Consider the following 15,660-nt stretch of genomic DNA (forward strand, 5'->3'; position numbering starts at 1 on the left):
GTCAAATCTGTCTGATGCAAATGGAGTGCAGCGTCTCATCAGCTTTGCAAACTATCGTGCAAAGGTCATGCCACACCTATCAGCAGTCTGTGAGCCTCTGCGCTGGTTGCTGGACAAAGACACACCATGGCACTGGTTAACCAAACATGAGGCCATAGTGCAGGAGATGAAATCTTTGGCTTCATCCATGCCAGTTTTGCGGGACTCCAGCCAAAGTGAACTTGGCTGCTGCCTTATGCAGGAATCAAATCAAACTTTATTTGTCACGTGCGCCGAATACAACAAGTGTAGACCTTACCGTGAAATGCTTACATACAAGCCCTTAACCAACAGTGCAGTTCAAGAAGAGTTAAGGAAATATTTACCAAATAAACTACAGTAAAAAACAATTAAAAGTAACACAATAAAACAACAAGAACATGGCTATATACAGGAAGGCCAGCCCATTGGGTTCGCTTTGAGATCGCTCACCCCCACCTAACATGCACAAATTGAGAAAGAGTGCCTCAGCATAGTCTTCTCCTGCCAGTGCTTCCATCACTACTTATATGGCCGAGAGCTGATCACCAATGAAACGGACCACAAACCACTCATTGCCATATTCAGTAAACCTCTCCTCAACGCGCTCAAGAGGCTTCAAAGCATGCTCATAACTATGCAAAACTACAGCCTGAAGGTTGTCTACAAGAAAAGGCCAGAGATGTACATCAGTGACACAATGAGCAGGGCAACAGCACAATATACAGGCAGAGGCACTGCCTATCAGCAGCATGCCATCTGTTCGCTACAGCAGGAACAACAAGATGTTCAACAGAGCAATCAAGCAGACTACTTAAACGTAACAGTCACTGAAGTCCATGGCTCTCACATGTTGGCCATACCTGAAAGAGGAGACACCTTTCACAGTGAGAGAATACTGGATCTTTCGAGATGAGATTAGCGTGCAAAATGGCATCTTGTTCAGAGGTCAGAATGTCATTATTCCCAAATCACTAAGTCCAGAGATGCTTACTCGCATACACTCGAGTCACGTTGGAGGTGATGCATGCTACTGCCAGGCACGTGAAACATTATACTGACCAAAAATGCAAGCAGAAATGAAAGACTTTGTCAGCAGCTGTACCACATGCAGCGAGTACACTCTTAAACAGCAAAAGGAAACCATGATGTCGCACGAACAGCCCACAAGGGCTTGGCAAATCATCAGCATGGACTTATTCAGCCACAGACAAAAGCACTATCTTCTCATTTTTAAGCACTACACTGACTTTTGAGAAATTGAACGGCTCCCTGACTTGTCTGCAGAGACAGTCATAAAGTGCTTCAAGGCACAGTTTGCAAGGTAAGGCCAGCCTGACAAGGTCATCACGGACAATGGCCCACTGCACAGTTCAAGCGTTTCGCCTCAGAATGGGAGTTTGACCATGTGACCTCCACACCCAACGGCAAATGGCAAGACAGAGTCTGCTGTCAAGATTGCAAAAAAACCTGTGACGGAGGGCCTTGCGTGACAGCAACGACCCCTGGAAAGCCATCTTACAGTGGGGAATACACCCACCGAAACATGGACAGAAGCCCAGTGCAACGCCTGCTGTCCAGACCTCTGAAGACTACCATCCCCGTAGCTAACAAGCTACTTGAGCCATGCGTCATGGTTGGGGTCACGGACAAACTGTGGCACAGAAAGCAGCTCACTAAGTGCTTCTACGACTGGACATCTGGAGACTTACCAGAGCTGGAGGTGGGTGAAACAATAAGGATGAAACCACTGCCGGGAGACCACACAGGACTTTGGAGTCTGGATACATGCCTACAGAGTGTTGCACCACATTCTTACCTAGTGGCTCCCTCTATCGTCGCAATCGGGTGGATCTGCACGTAGCAGAGCAGACAACTAACCTAGAACACGCCATTCATGCACCTAGATGAGTTGGATCTCAGTCCAGGCCTAAAGGCAAGGGGCACAGAATTGAGACATGAGCCAATTGAAGGTGAGGCTTCTAGCCCACCAAGCTCTCCAGCTCATGGCCCTAATCCTACCCCTGTCAGAGCCCATACTTACTCACGAGTGGGTCAACTGTGTAAGGCTTACTCTGTAAGCAAGAGACTGTGGTAACTTGTCCTCATTTTATATAAAAATATAAAATGTAAAAACAAAGAGGAAAATGACAACTGAAGTAAATAGAAAATGTAATGCTTTTTCAATTGTTAATAAGAACTTAATGTTGTTCTGTTATGTTTGCACTTTCTATTGAAAATGATGATGTTACGGAGTCTAGTAGATAGGTAATTGATAGCTGGGCTATTCCCTAGACCCCGTATGTAGGGACATGTTGTAACGGTTTTCTTGAGTCGCACTGGGCTATGCAGGCGAACCGGGGACACCGTGCGCAAGGCTGGTGCCATGTAAGCCGGCCCAAGGAGACGCACTGGGGACCAGATACGTAGAGCCGGCTTCATGGCACTTGGCTCGATGCTCACTCTAGTCCGGCCGATACGCGGAGCTGGTATGTACCGCAACCGGGCTATGCACCCGCACTGGGGACACCGTGCGCTCCACCGCATAACACGGTGCCTGCCCGGTCTCTCTCGCCCCCCGGTAAGCACAGGAAGTTGGCGCAGGTCTCCTACCTGGCTTCGCCACACTTCCTGTGTGCCCCCTCCCAAGAAATTTTTGGGGCTGACTCTCGGGCTTCCCACCGCGCCGCCGTGCTTGTCTCTCCAACTCCATTCTCCTATACCCCTCTTCGCACTGCTCCAGCGAATCCCAGGTGGGCTCCGGCACTCTTCCTGGGTCGACCGCCCACCTGTCTATTTCCTCCCAAGTCATATAATCCAGAATTTGTTGCTCCTGCTGCCACTGCCTGTCACCACGCCGCTTGGTCCTGTTGTGGTGGGTGATTCTGTAACGGTTTTCTTGAGTCGAAGGAGAGGCGGACCAAAACGCAGCATGGTTATTATTCATGGTTCTTTATTAAAGAAACTATACATGAATAAACTAACAAAACAAGAAATGTGAAAAACCAAAACAGCCCTATCTGGTGCAAACACAGAAACAGGAACAATCACCCACAAAACCCAACGCCAAGCAGGCAACCTAAATATGGTTCCCAATCAGAGACAATGACTAACACCTGCCTCTGATTGAGAACCATATCAGGCCAAACACAGAAACAGACAAATTAGACACACAACATAGAATGCCCACTCAGATCACACCCTGACCAAACAAAACATAGAAACATACAAAGCAAACTATGGTCAGGGTGTGACACATGTACAATGCTTGAACTTGACATTTGTGTCTGTCTTTATTATTTTTACCTAACATATCATACTTTAACATGGACCATTGTCATGCACCTGTCTCAAAACAGGGGCAGGGGAAAAAAGACATGTCATCCATGCACTTAAATAGCAAATGGAGGTTCATTGTTTAATGCCAGCCAGGTAGGCTATACTCCTGCAGTAAAAGAGAAGCAATTTGCTTAATATTAGGAAAGTTGAGAAATGAATATTGTAAGCCTTTAGAAAGCTGATGGAATCCTCCTCTTTTTAATAGAGGCCACCACTCTGTTTTCTCACGCAATTGCATAGACTATAGAAATGTTGCACAACATGAGCTCATGGGCTCTCATGAAGTGTTAGATTAGATTTTCGATGACATTTGCATTGACGTCAGAGTGATTAGAGGGACAATAGAGTGCTGAGTACCAGGCAGTTAGCGTGTTTGGTAAGCCACTAATGACCATCATTAGCATCAGAGCTTGAATAAGACTAATTACCGTGACTAAATGGTCAAGTGGAATTTGACTGCCTTCATGACTCATAACTGTGAAAGGTAATATTGTTATCGTAACAGCCCTTGGCAAACACTCATTTGCTTTAGTCTCTATTTGCTAGAAACAAAATTATGATAGTTGTTTGTAAAGTGAGGTAATATCAGCATAACCTGCCCATTGGAAGATAATGTGGTATAAAATCAGGATAGAGTCCGTGAGGTATCTAATCCGACACTCATTTGCTCTGTGTTGAAACTCAGAGACCACAAGATGGCTTTCTCTTGTCCAACTATGAGGTAAGTGATATCTCTCTAGCACACTCTCTCTCCCTCTCTCTCTCTCTCTCATGACTGAAATTAGTCCTTGGTTCACCATCTAGGTCTTAAATATCTCTCTTCGGTATTGTTCATGAAAAAATGTATACAGTTAAAATGTTGTCTTTTTTTTAACCAGAATGGCTCAGACCTCCTTGAAAATTAGGCTGCAGGGTTTGGAATGCCACTTCACCTGGAAGCTGGACTACAGCAGATCTAAACTTCAAAGCCTCAGAGAAACGATGATAGATATCAGCAACAGAGAGGGGGTTCAATATTCCTGGGAGGGTTATCTGTACAACTTCCTGGCTTACCTACACCAGGCTCTGGGCTTCACAGAGGACGCTCTTCATTGCCTGAAGAAGGCTGAAGAGGCCATTCGCCAAAGCAGCCAAGATGGCGTGGAGCTAAGTCTGGTGGTCCACTATGGGAACCTGGCTTGGGTACACTATCACCAAGGGGAGCTAACAGAGAGCCAGACCTATGTGGAAAAGGTGGGGAGACTATTGCGGGACAACCCCTCGCCCTGCCCAGGTGTAGTATGGGGCGAAAGGGCCTGGACTTTGAATAAGTTTGATGTAAGCAAGAGGAAGGCAGCGGTATATTGCTTCCGGATGGCCTTAAAAGAGGACCCTGAGAACAAGGTGCTGCGCTGTGGCTACGCCATGGCATTTAATAAATCTGTTGATAGGAAAGACATTACCCCAAAGCTGCGATCTGAGATGTTGGAGCACCTACGGATTGCTAGAGAATTGGATCCAGAAGATTTGTACATCACAGTGATGTACCTGCAGAGGCTTGCAGAGAGCGGCCAGGTTGAGGAAGCATGTAAACTTGCAAAGGAAGTGATAGAGAAGCCTTTGGACAGCTTTGGTGGATTTGGAATCTTGCTAGATTTTTTCAAAGATTACATCTCTCATGATTCAAGCATTGACCTGGCAAGAAAGACCCTGGAGAGACACCCCAATTCACGCCAGCTGAAGAGACATCTTGGGAAGTGTTACAAATGGAAGATTTTCTCTCCGGAAGAGAAAAGGAACCCAATGAGGCATATTCTGATTGAAAATGCAGTCAACCTTTATGAAGAGGTGGTCGCACTCTACCCCAAATCCCTTGCTGTAAAACTGGAACTGACTGCCATGTACAAAGAATCTGGCAGATTTGATAGAGCAGATAAGATATTTGAGGACCTGCTTCTTGAAATAGAAGGAATGGAACCACAGGATTTACAAAAATTCTACAACTGGTATGCCCAGTATTTGTTTTATGCCAAACAAGATGCTTCCAGGTCAATTGATATCCACAAGAAGGCAGTAGAGATTATGCTACCCACTGGCCAACGTGACAGCAGTATTCGTGTTTTGTTGTCCGTTGTCCATAACAGAGGAGACAGAGCTGAGGAAATTGTTGACTTTCTGGATGGACTTGATAGAGATGGTGCTGTCAGCCAGTTCTAGACCTTTTTTTTACAATAAAGGCTTGAATTAACCAGAACTGCCTGCCGAATAACTCAACTTTGCATCACCTGTTTATGATTGATTAATGTGGAAAATATATTCACTATACCACTAGGACAAATCTAGGACAAGATTTTATTCAGTAACAATTGAATACTTTAGTATTAAAAATGTCTGCGCTTAATTTGGCTACAGGGATTTATTTGCATGATCAACAATACTAAAACTAGAAAGTAAAAATTCAAGGCTGATTGTAAATCCTATAAATATGTAGGCCTAACATGACAAACATCTGTCTCAAATCCACAGTTTCAATTGTATCTGTAAAGGTTTGCTGCACACTAATGTAGTGTAGACAAACTAATATTTTGTTCTTCAATATTGCATTATAGAGTAGAGGGCCCTGTTTAGCCTTACAGACTGTCTATCCAGATAGGATCTTATTGCTTCTTTTTTTTTTTAAATTGCGGACCTGGCACAATAGATTCTGTTTCAGGTAAATGTATTTAATGTCTAATATTTTACTGTCTAATATCTTGTAAGTTCTTGTGAAAATAAAGGTATTCTGTTCTATTCTATTAAGAGATTAAAGAAATACATTAACAGCAAACAACATTAATTTTATAATTATAAACCACTATCCCAGTAGGTTACTAAAATGTTTTAATGCATAGCTGTGGATATCCAGTTGAAATTGTTCAACTACATACATTGACTATCATCAGCTATGGGCTGAGTTTGATTGGTTATAAGGTCATGGATACGGTTCAGGGTCAGCGTACACAGTCAGAGACAGAGAACACCACATGTTGCAATGGGGGAATGAAGGGGTGACAAGTATCAATAGATGTTACAATACATCCATCACCTTCTCTGAAGTTGTTCCAGAAATCACAGTATTTTTTATTTATTTTTTTAACCTTTATTTTACTAGGCAAGTCAGTTAAGAACAAATTCTTATTTTCAATGACAGCCTAGGAACAGTGGGTTAACTGCCTGTTCAAGGGCAGAATGACAGATTTTGTACCTTGTCAGCTCAGGGATTTGAACTTGCAACCTTTCAGTTACTAGTCCAATGCTCTAACCACTAGGCTACACTGCCGCCCCGTATCATTGCTGCTGTGAAAGATTGGTCAATCTATTGCCAGTACTGTGCAGTATTTCAAAAATCCTTAAAGTACATGACATTATTGAAGTACACATTACACGACACACCCATTGAGCTCCTTGACTTTGTACAGTAGGCTACCCCTTCAGTTTTAGTCAGACAACACTACTTCCCTTGCAATGGTTTGACAAAAAACATGATTTTATCTGTGTAAGTAGCCACCTACTGTTTTAAGAAAGACAACGCATCACTTCGCCAATGTCTCATGCCACACCAGTTCAGTATCCATAAATTTGCCCATGTCTCTATTTTAGTCATTGATTAACTGACATACAGAAGGCTGAAATACAGGCTCAGAGTTTTTCCTGGTCTGGTCAAGTAGTCAGGTAAAACTCTTGGCCTTAAACATTCTCATTCCAAGAATATGTGAACCCTGGGGTTGTTTATTTACATCATGTCCTGTACTCTTAGATCATTTATCTTCTTTCTCTATTTGGTTATCTCTCTCCTAAACTAATGTAGCAGGCCTAACAGAAAGGCCTGAAACTAGATTCCCCCAATATGCTGGTCTTGACAAAAATAAAATAAAACTTGCAGGGTTCTCTTCTGCACTGTTCAACCAATCCAGTAAATGTGGACGAGTTAAAATGGAGTGTTGCTTTGTTAACGTCCAAAAGCGGATTCGACCTCACAGGCTCTCTTTCCATTTCTCCTGAAAACGGGAACATCTGCTTAGGGGACTCGGCAGAAGCACAGATTATCCATTATATTTACAGAGAGAAATATTAATGGCATCTTTTTCTAGGCACACTCACTCCAGCATGGCTTGTTGGACAAAGCCTATGTGGAAACGAATGGTGTTTTTGGATAAACTCTGAAAATAAGGTCTGTAGTAAACAGAGGTTTAGGAGATCTTATGCGTTTTGTTCTATGAGATAATCTATCAGCTAACTTCCCTTTGTGAATGTTTAAGAATTTATATGATTTAAAAAAGCACATAAAGGCTTCATAATTCATAAAGGTCATGTTAACTGACATAATCTCACAGAACAAAACGTAAAAGAACTCATAAACTTGTGTTAACCTCAGTGTAATGTTCGTCGTCTTCCTCTGATGAGGAGTAAGATAGATCGGACCAATTTTCAGCGTGTTAAGTGTCCATTTTAATGAGTAAAAACTGACCAGGGCAGTAGCCAACTACTGACAGGCGGGAGACTCCGGCAGCGCTGGAGTGAAGAACAACTCCGGCAGCGCCAGACAAGCGGGAGGCTCCGGCCGTGCAGGACAAGCGGGAGACTCCGGCAGCGCCGGACAGGCGGGAAACTCCGGCAGCTCCGGAGTGAAGGGCGATTCTGGCAGCTCCTAGCTGACTGACGGCTCTGGCAGCTCAGGACAGACGGGAGACTCTGGCAGCTCAGGACGGACGGGAGACTCTGGCAGCTCAGGACAGACGGGAGACTCTGGCAGCTCAGGACAGACGGGAGACTCTGGGAGCTCAGGACAGACGGGAGACTCTAGCAGCGCTGGAGAGGAGGAAGGCTCTGACAGCACTGGACACCGGAGGGCTGGTACGTGGAGGTGGCACCGGATAGACCGGACCGCGAAAGCGCACAGGAGGTCTCGAGCACCGAGCCTGCCCAACCTTACCTGGTTGAATGCTCCCCGTAGCCAGACCATTGCGGCGAGGTGAAATACTCCAGATATAACAGACTGACCCTAGCCCCCCGACACATAAACTACTGCAGCATAAATACTGGAGGCTGAGACAGGAGGGGTCAGGAGACACTGTGGCCCCATCCGATGATACCCCCAGACAGGGCCAAACAGGCAGGATATAACCACACAAACTTTGCCATGGCACAGGCCACACACCACTAGAGGGATATCTTCAACCACCAACTTACCATCCTGAGACAAGGCCGAGTATAGCCCACAAAGATCTCCGCCACGGCACAACCCAAGGGGGGACGCCAACCCAGACAGGAAGACCATGTCAGTGACTCAACACACTCAAGTGATGCACCCCTCCTAGGGACGGCATGGAAGAGCACCAGTAAGCTAGTGACTCAGCCCCTGTAATAGGGTTAGAGGCAGAGAATCCCAGCGGAGAGAGGGGAACCGGCCAGGCAGAGTTAGCAAGGGCGGTTTGTTGCTCCTGTACCTTTCCGTTCACCTTCACACTCCTGGGCCAGACTACACTCAATCATAGGACCTACTGAAGAGATGAGTCTTCAATAAAAACATAAAGTTTGAGACCGAGTCTGCGTCTCTCACATGGGTAGGCAGACCATTCCATAAAAATGGAACTCTATAGGAGAAAGCCCTGCCTCCAGCTGTTTGCTTAGAAATTCTAGGGACAATTAGAAGGCCTGCATCTTGTGACTGTAGCATACGTGCAGGTATGTTCGGCAGAACCAAATCGGAAAGATAGGTAGGAGCAAGCCCATATAATGCTTTGTGGGTTAGCAGTAAAACCTTGAAATCAGCCCTTGCCTTAACAGGAAGCCAGTGTCGGGAGGCTAGCACTGGAGAAATATGATACATTTTTGGGGTTCTAGTCAGGATTCTAGCAGTCATATTTAGCACTAACTGAAGTTTATTTAGTGCTTTATCCGGGTAGGCAGAAAGTAGAGCATTGCAGTAGTCTAACCTAGAAGTAACAAAAGCATGGATTAATTTTTCTGCATCAGTTTTGGACAAAAAATGTCTGATTTTTGCAATGTTACGTAGTTGGAAAAAAGCTGTCCTTGAAACAGTCTTGATATGTTCATCAAAAGAGAGATCAGGGTCCAGAGAAACGCCAAGGTTCTTCACAGTTTTATTTGAGATGACTGTACAACCATCAAGATTATTTGTCAGATTCAACAGAAGATCTCTTTGTTTCTTGGGACCTAGAACAAGCATCTCTGTTTTGTCCAAGTTTAAAAGTAGAAAGTTTGACGCCATCCACTTCCTTATGTCTGAAACAGAGGCTTCCAGCAAGGGCAATTTTGGGGCTCCACCATGTTTCATTGAAATGTCAAAAACAGCTGTGTGTCATCCACATAACAGTGAAAGTTAACATTATGTTTTCGAATAACATCCCCAAGAGGTAAAGTATATAGTGAAAACAATAGTGGTCCTAAAACGGAACCTTGAGGAACACCAAAATGTACAGTTGATTTGTCAGAGGACAAACCATCCACAGAGACAAACTGATATCTTTCTGACAGATAAGATCTAAACCAGGCCAGAACTTGTCCGTGTAAACCAATTTGGGTTTCCAATCTCTCCAAAATAATGTGGTGATCGATAGTATCAAAAGCAGCACTAAGGTCTTGGAGCACGAGGACAGATGCAGAGCTTCGGTCTGACGCCATTAAAAGGTAATTTACCACCTTCACAAATGGAGTCTCAGTGCTATGATGGGGTCTAAAACCAGACTGAAGCAATTCCTATACATTGTTTGTCTTCAGGAAGGCAGTGAGTTGCTGCGCAACAGATTTTAACACATTTTTTGAGAGGAATGGGAGATTCGATATAGGCCAATAGTTTTTTATATTTAATTGGCTTTTTCAAGAGAGGCTTTATTACTGTCACTTCTAGTGAGTTTGGTACACATCCGGTGGATAGAGAGCCATTTATTATGTTCAACATAGGAGGGCCAAGCACAGGAAGCAGCTCTTTCAGTAATTTAGTTGAAATAGGGTCCAGTATGCAGCTTGAAGGTTTAGAGGCCATGATTATTTTCATCGTTGTGTCAAGAGATATAGTACTAAAACACTTGAGTGTCTCTCTTGATCCTAGGTCTTAGCAGAGTTGTGCAGACTCAGGACAACTGAGCTTTTGAGGAATACGCAGATTTAAAGAGGAGTCCGTAATTTGCTTTCTATTGATCATGATCTTTTCCTCAAAGAAGTTCATGAATTTATTACTGCTGAAGTGAAAGCAATCCTCTCTTGGGGAATGCTGCTTTTTAGTTAGCTTTGCGACAGTATCAAAAATACATTTAGGATTGTTCTTATTTTCCTCAATTAAGTTGGAAAAATAGGATGATCGAGCAGCAGTGAGGGCTCTTCGATACTGCACGGTACTGTCTTTCCAAGCTGGTCAGAAGACTTCCAGTTTGGCGTGGCGCCATTTCCGTTCCAATTTTCTGGAAGCTTGCTTCAGAGCTCAGATGTTTTCTGTAGGGGTGCGACTGCATCTAGGGTTTTGCGCAAGGTAAATTGAGTTCCTCAGTTTGGTGGTTAACTGATTTTTGTCCTCTGACGTCCTTGGGCAGGCAGAGGCAGTCTGGAAGGGCATCAAGGAATCTTTGGGTTGTCTGAGAATTTATAGCACCGACTTTGATGATCCTTGGTTGGAGTCTGAGCAGATTATTTGTTGCGATTGCAAAAGTAATAAAATCGTGGTCCGATAGTCTAGGATTATGTGGAAAAACATTAAGATCCACAACATTTATTCCATGGGACAAAACTAGGTCCAGAGTATGACTGTGGCAGTGAGTAGGTCCGGAGACATGTTGGACAAAACCCACTGAGTCGATGATGGCTCCGAAAGCCTTTTGGAGTGGGTCTGTGGACTTTTGCATGTGAATATTAAAGTCACCAACAATTACGATATTATCTGCTATGACTACAAGGTCCGATAGGAGTTTAGGGAACTCTGTGAGGAACCCTGTATATGGCCCAGGAGGCCTGTAAACAGTTGCTATAAAAAGTGATTGAGTAGGCTGCATAGATTTCATGACTGGAAGCTCAAAAGACGAAAAGATTGTTTTATTTGTAGATTGAAATTTGCTATCGTAAATGTCAGCAACACCTCCGCCTTTGCGGGATGCGCGGGGGATATGGTCACTAGTGTAACCAGGAGGTGAGGCCACATTTAACACAGTAAATTCATCAGGCTTAATCCATGTTTCAGTCATGCTAATCACATCAAGATTATGATCAGTGATTAGTTCATTGACTATAACTGCCTTGGAAGTGAGGGATCTAACATTAAGTAGCCCTATTTTGAGATGTGAGGTATCACAATCTCTTTCAATAATGGCAGGAATGGAGGAGATCTTTATTCTAGTGAGATTGCTAAGGCGAACACCGCCATGTTTAGTTTTGCCCAACCTAGGTTGAGGCACAGACACGGTCTCAATGGGGATAGCTGAGCTGACTACACTGACTGTGCTAGTGGCAGACTCCACTAAGCTGGCAGGCTGGCTGGCTAACAGCCTGCTGCCTGGCCTGCACCATATTTCATTGTGGAGCAAGGGGAGTTAGAGCCCTGTCTATGTTCGTAGATAAGATGAGAGCACCCCTCCAGCTAGGATGGAGTCTGCCACTCCTCAACAGGCCAGGCTTGGTCCTGTTTGTGGGTGAGTCCCAGAAATAGGGCCAATTATCTACAAATTCTATCTTTTGGGAGGGGCAGAAAACCGTTTCAACCAGCGATTGAGTTGTGAGACTCTGCATCACTCCCCCTAACTGGGAGGGGTCCAGAGACAATTACTCGATGCAGACACATCTTTCTAGCTGATTTACACGCTGAAGCTATGTTGTGCTTGGTGACCTCTGACGTTGGTGCCGACGTGGATAACAATATCCCTATACTCTCTACACTCACCAGTTTTAGCTTTAGCTAGCACCATCTTCAGATTAGCCTTAACGTCAGTAGCCCTGCCCAGTGGTAAACAGTGTATGATCGCTGGATGATTCATTTGAAGTCTAATACTGCGGGTAATGGAGTCGCCAATGACTAGGGTTTTCAATTTGTCAGAGCTAATGGTGGGAGGCTTCGGCGTCTTAGACCCCGTAACGGGAGGAGAAGAGACCCAAGAAGGCTCGGCCTTTGACTCCGACACGCTGCTTAATGGGGAGAACGGGTCGAAAGTTTCTGTAGGCTGAACGAGTGACACAGGTTGAGCATTCCTACAGCATTTCCCTCCAGAAGCCATGAGAAAGTTGTCCGGCTGCGGGGACCATGCGAGGGGATTTATACTACTATCTGTACTTACTGGTGGCACAGACGCCGTTTCATCCTTTCCTACACTGAAATTACCCTTGCCTAACGATTGCGTCTGAAGCTGGGCTTGCAGCACAGCTATCCTCGCCGTAAGGCGATCTTTCTCCTGTATATTATGAGTACAGTGACTGCAATTAGAAGGCATCATGTTACTGTTACTACTTAGCTTCGGCTGGTGGAGGTCCTGACGAACCCTGTCAAGATAAAGCGTCCGGAGTGAAAAAGTTGAATGAAAAAAAGTTGAGTGAGGGAAAAACCAAAAAATATAAACGGTAATTAAAATGTAAAAACCGTAAAGTTGTCAGGTATCCCCAGTAAGGTTAGCAACAAAACGCAAAACAAAAAAAAATTGAGTGAGGGAGGGAAACCCTAAAATAGAAACGGTCATTAAAAGTAAAAATCGTTGTTAGGTAGCAAAGTAAGGTTAGCAACAAAACGCACAGCAGCACGTAAACAAGTCTGCAAGTTGTGACCAGAAATGAGAGATTACATTTATGTGAGTTTTGAAAATGAGACTAATGAGTCCTTGTCACTCGCAGTGGACTTTGGTTGAGCCAAACTATATAAATCACACAAGCAATAGGACCATCTCATAAAACCTGTGAGAGACGCAATAAGAATGTGAAGAATTTTGTAGACTGCTATTCATACACTAGGGCCAGTATTCACAAAGCATTTAAGAGAACGAGTATGATCACGCGATCCTATGATCAGGGGGACCAGGGCCTGTCAGACAGCTGGGAATAAGAGATGAAATTTATACTGAACAAAAATATAAATGCTACAATTTCAACAATTTTTATGATGGGGAGGAGACAGGTTCAAGAAGGATTTTCAATTCAGACATGGATTGTGTATGTGTGCTATTCAGAGGGTGAATGGGCAAGACAAAAGATTGAATTGCCTCTGAACAGGGTATTGTAGTAGATGCCAGTTGCACCTGTTTGTGACCAAAACTGCAAAGCTTTCTTCCTTTACAGACTCCATAAACTTATGACTGTTTCCAAAATATGAATTTTGTGTATGGCTTCCTAGAAACAAGGGGTGGCTCAACTAACCTTTTGGGACAATTTATCCCACCCTCCCTTAACTTGAACAAAGATCCTTATAATCCAGTCACAGTGAGTTTGCAGAATTTCAAGAGTACTAGGCTACATATGTTACGCCCCTGAAAACAGGGGAGAAATAATCTTGAGAGTGATACGGTGTTGTATTCTCAATTCAACGTTTAGTGTAATGAGAAAAGACAGCGATTTTCCCCAGGAATATGGGTGGAGACCAGAGCAATCGATCTCCGGCTCATAGATTAAGAGCATTTCGTAGATCACAGATTAACACTTTTAGGCACCACAAAATAAAGTAATCAATATAACGTTTACACATTACTCTCACAATTCGTACCCTTTGACAGATTTTAACTTTAACACAATTATATGAATGTTATCAATCTCGATCAACTAATACTGAATGCATCTTTTTAACCTTAGATGTTTTAAGATCCTCACATACTATGAACTTACTAATACTTTTTAATGTATAACAGGCTATGAATATTTCCTTTAACCTGTCACACATACAGTAATCACATCTTGATCATGGTGACTTTGCAAAATAGGTCCAAACGAGGTCATATGTCAAGATATCTTGTAAAACAAATGTCCCATCCTTATCCTGAAGTAGATATCTAATATATGTTGAATATGTACAGTACCAGCCAAATGTTTTGACACACCTTCTACTTCTAGGGTTTTTCTTTATTTTGACTATTTTCTATATTGTAGAATAATAGTGACGACATCAAAACTATGAAATAACACATGGAATCATGTAGTAAATACCTAGGTGTCTGGCTAGACTGTAAACTCTCCTTCCAGACTCATATTAAACATCTCCAATCCAAAATTACATCTAGAATCGGCTTCTTATTTCGCAAACAAAGCCTCCTTCACTCATGCCGCCAAACATACCCTTGTAAAACTGACTATCCTACCGATCCTCGACTTCAGCGATGTCATTTACAAAATAGCTTCCAATACTCTACTCAGCAAACTGGTTGCAGTCTATCACAGTGCCATCCGTTTTGTCACCAAAGCCCCTTATACCACCCACCACTGCAACCTTTATGCTCTAGTCTGCTGGCCCTCGTTACATATTCGTCGCCAGACCCACTGGCTCCGGGTCATCTATAAGTCTATGATAGGTAAAGCTCTGCCTTATCTCAGCTCACTGGTCACGATATCAACACCCACCGGTAGCACACGCTCCAGCAGGTATATCTCACTGGTCATCCCCAAAGCCAACACCTCCTTTGGCCGCCTTTCCTTCCAGTTCTCTGCTGCCAATGACTGGAACGAATTGCAAAAATCGCTGAAGCTGGAAACTTATATTTCCCTCACTAACATTAAACATCAGCTATCTGAGCAGCTAACCGATCGCTGCAGCTGTACATAGCCAATCTGTAAATTGCCCATCTAATCTACCTACCTCATCCCCATATTGTTTTTATTTACTTTTTGCTCTTTTGCACACCAGTATTTCTACTTGCACATCATCATCTGCTATTTGTCACTCCAGTGTTAATTTGCTAAACTGTAATTACTTCGCTACAATGGCCTATTTATTGCCTTACCTCCTCACGTCATTTGCACACACTGTATATAGACTTTCTTTTTTTTCTATTGTGTAATTGACTCTACGCTTGTTTATTCCATGTGTAACTCTGTGTTGTTGTTGTGTCGCACTGCTTTGCTTTATCTTGGCCAGGTCACAGTTATAAATGAGAACTTGTTCTTAACTAGCTTACCTGGTTAAATAAAGGTTTGAAATACATGAATATAATGTCTGGTAGTGTATTCTTTTTGTCCAAAATAACAAACTTTTTATTTTCATTTTTAACATTCTGTCACATTCTGACCTTAGTTCCTTTTTTATGTCTTTGTGTTAGGTTGGTCACGGCGTGAGTTGGGGTGGGTAGTCCATGTTCTTTTTTCTTTGTTATA

At 43.5% G+C, this 15,660-nt stretch overlaps 1 protein-coding gene across 1 annotated transcript; it reads left to right on the plus strand.

Annotated features, from left to right (window-relative positions):
- Positions 1-3,921: 3,921 nt before the first annotated feature.
- On the plus strand, positions 3,922-5,933 carry LOC112253431 (interferon-induced protein with tetratricopeptide repeats 1-like). Its single transcript, XM_042323704.1, has 2 exons — positions 3,922-4,078; positions 4,236-5,933. Exons 1-2 carry the CDS (start codon positions 4,053-4,055, stop codon positions 5,551-5,553), a joined length of 1,344 nt encoding a protein of 447 aa, XP_042179638.1. The 5' UTR covers positions 3,922-4,052; the 3' UTR covers positions 5,554-5,933.
- The last annotated feature ends 9,727 nt before the right edge of the window (positions 5,934-15,660 follow it).

This window comes from Oncorhynchus tshawytscha, linkage group LG06 (assembly GCF_018296145.1).
Source record: "Oncorhynchus tshawytscha isolate Ot180627B linkage group LG06, Otsh_v2.0, whole genome shotgun sequence".
Lineage (NCBI taxonomy): Eukaryota > Metazoa > Chordata > Actinopteri > Salmoniformes > Salmonidae > Oncorhynchus > Oncorhynchus tshawytscha.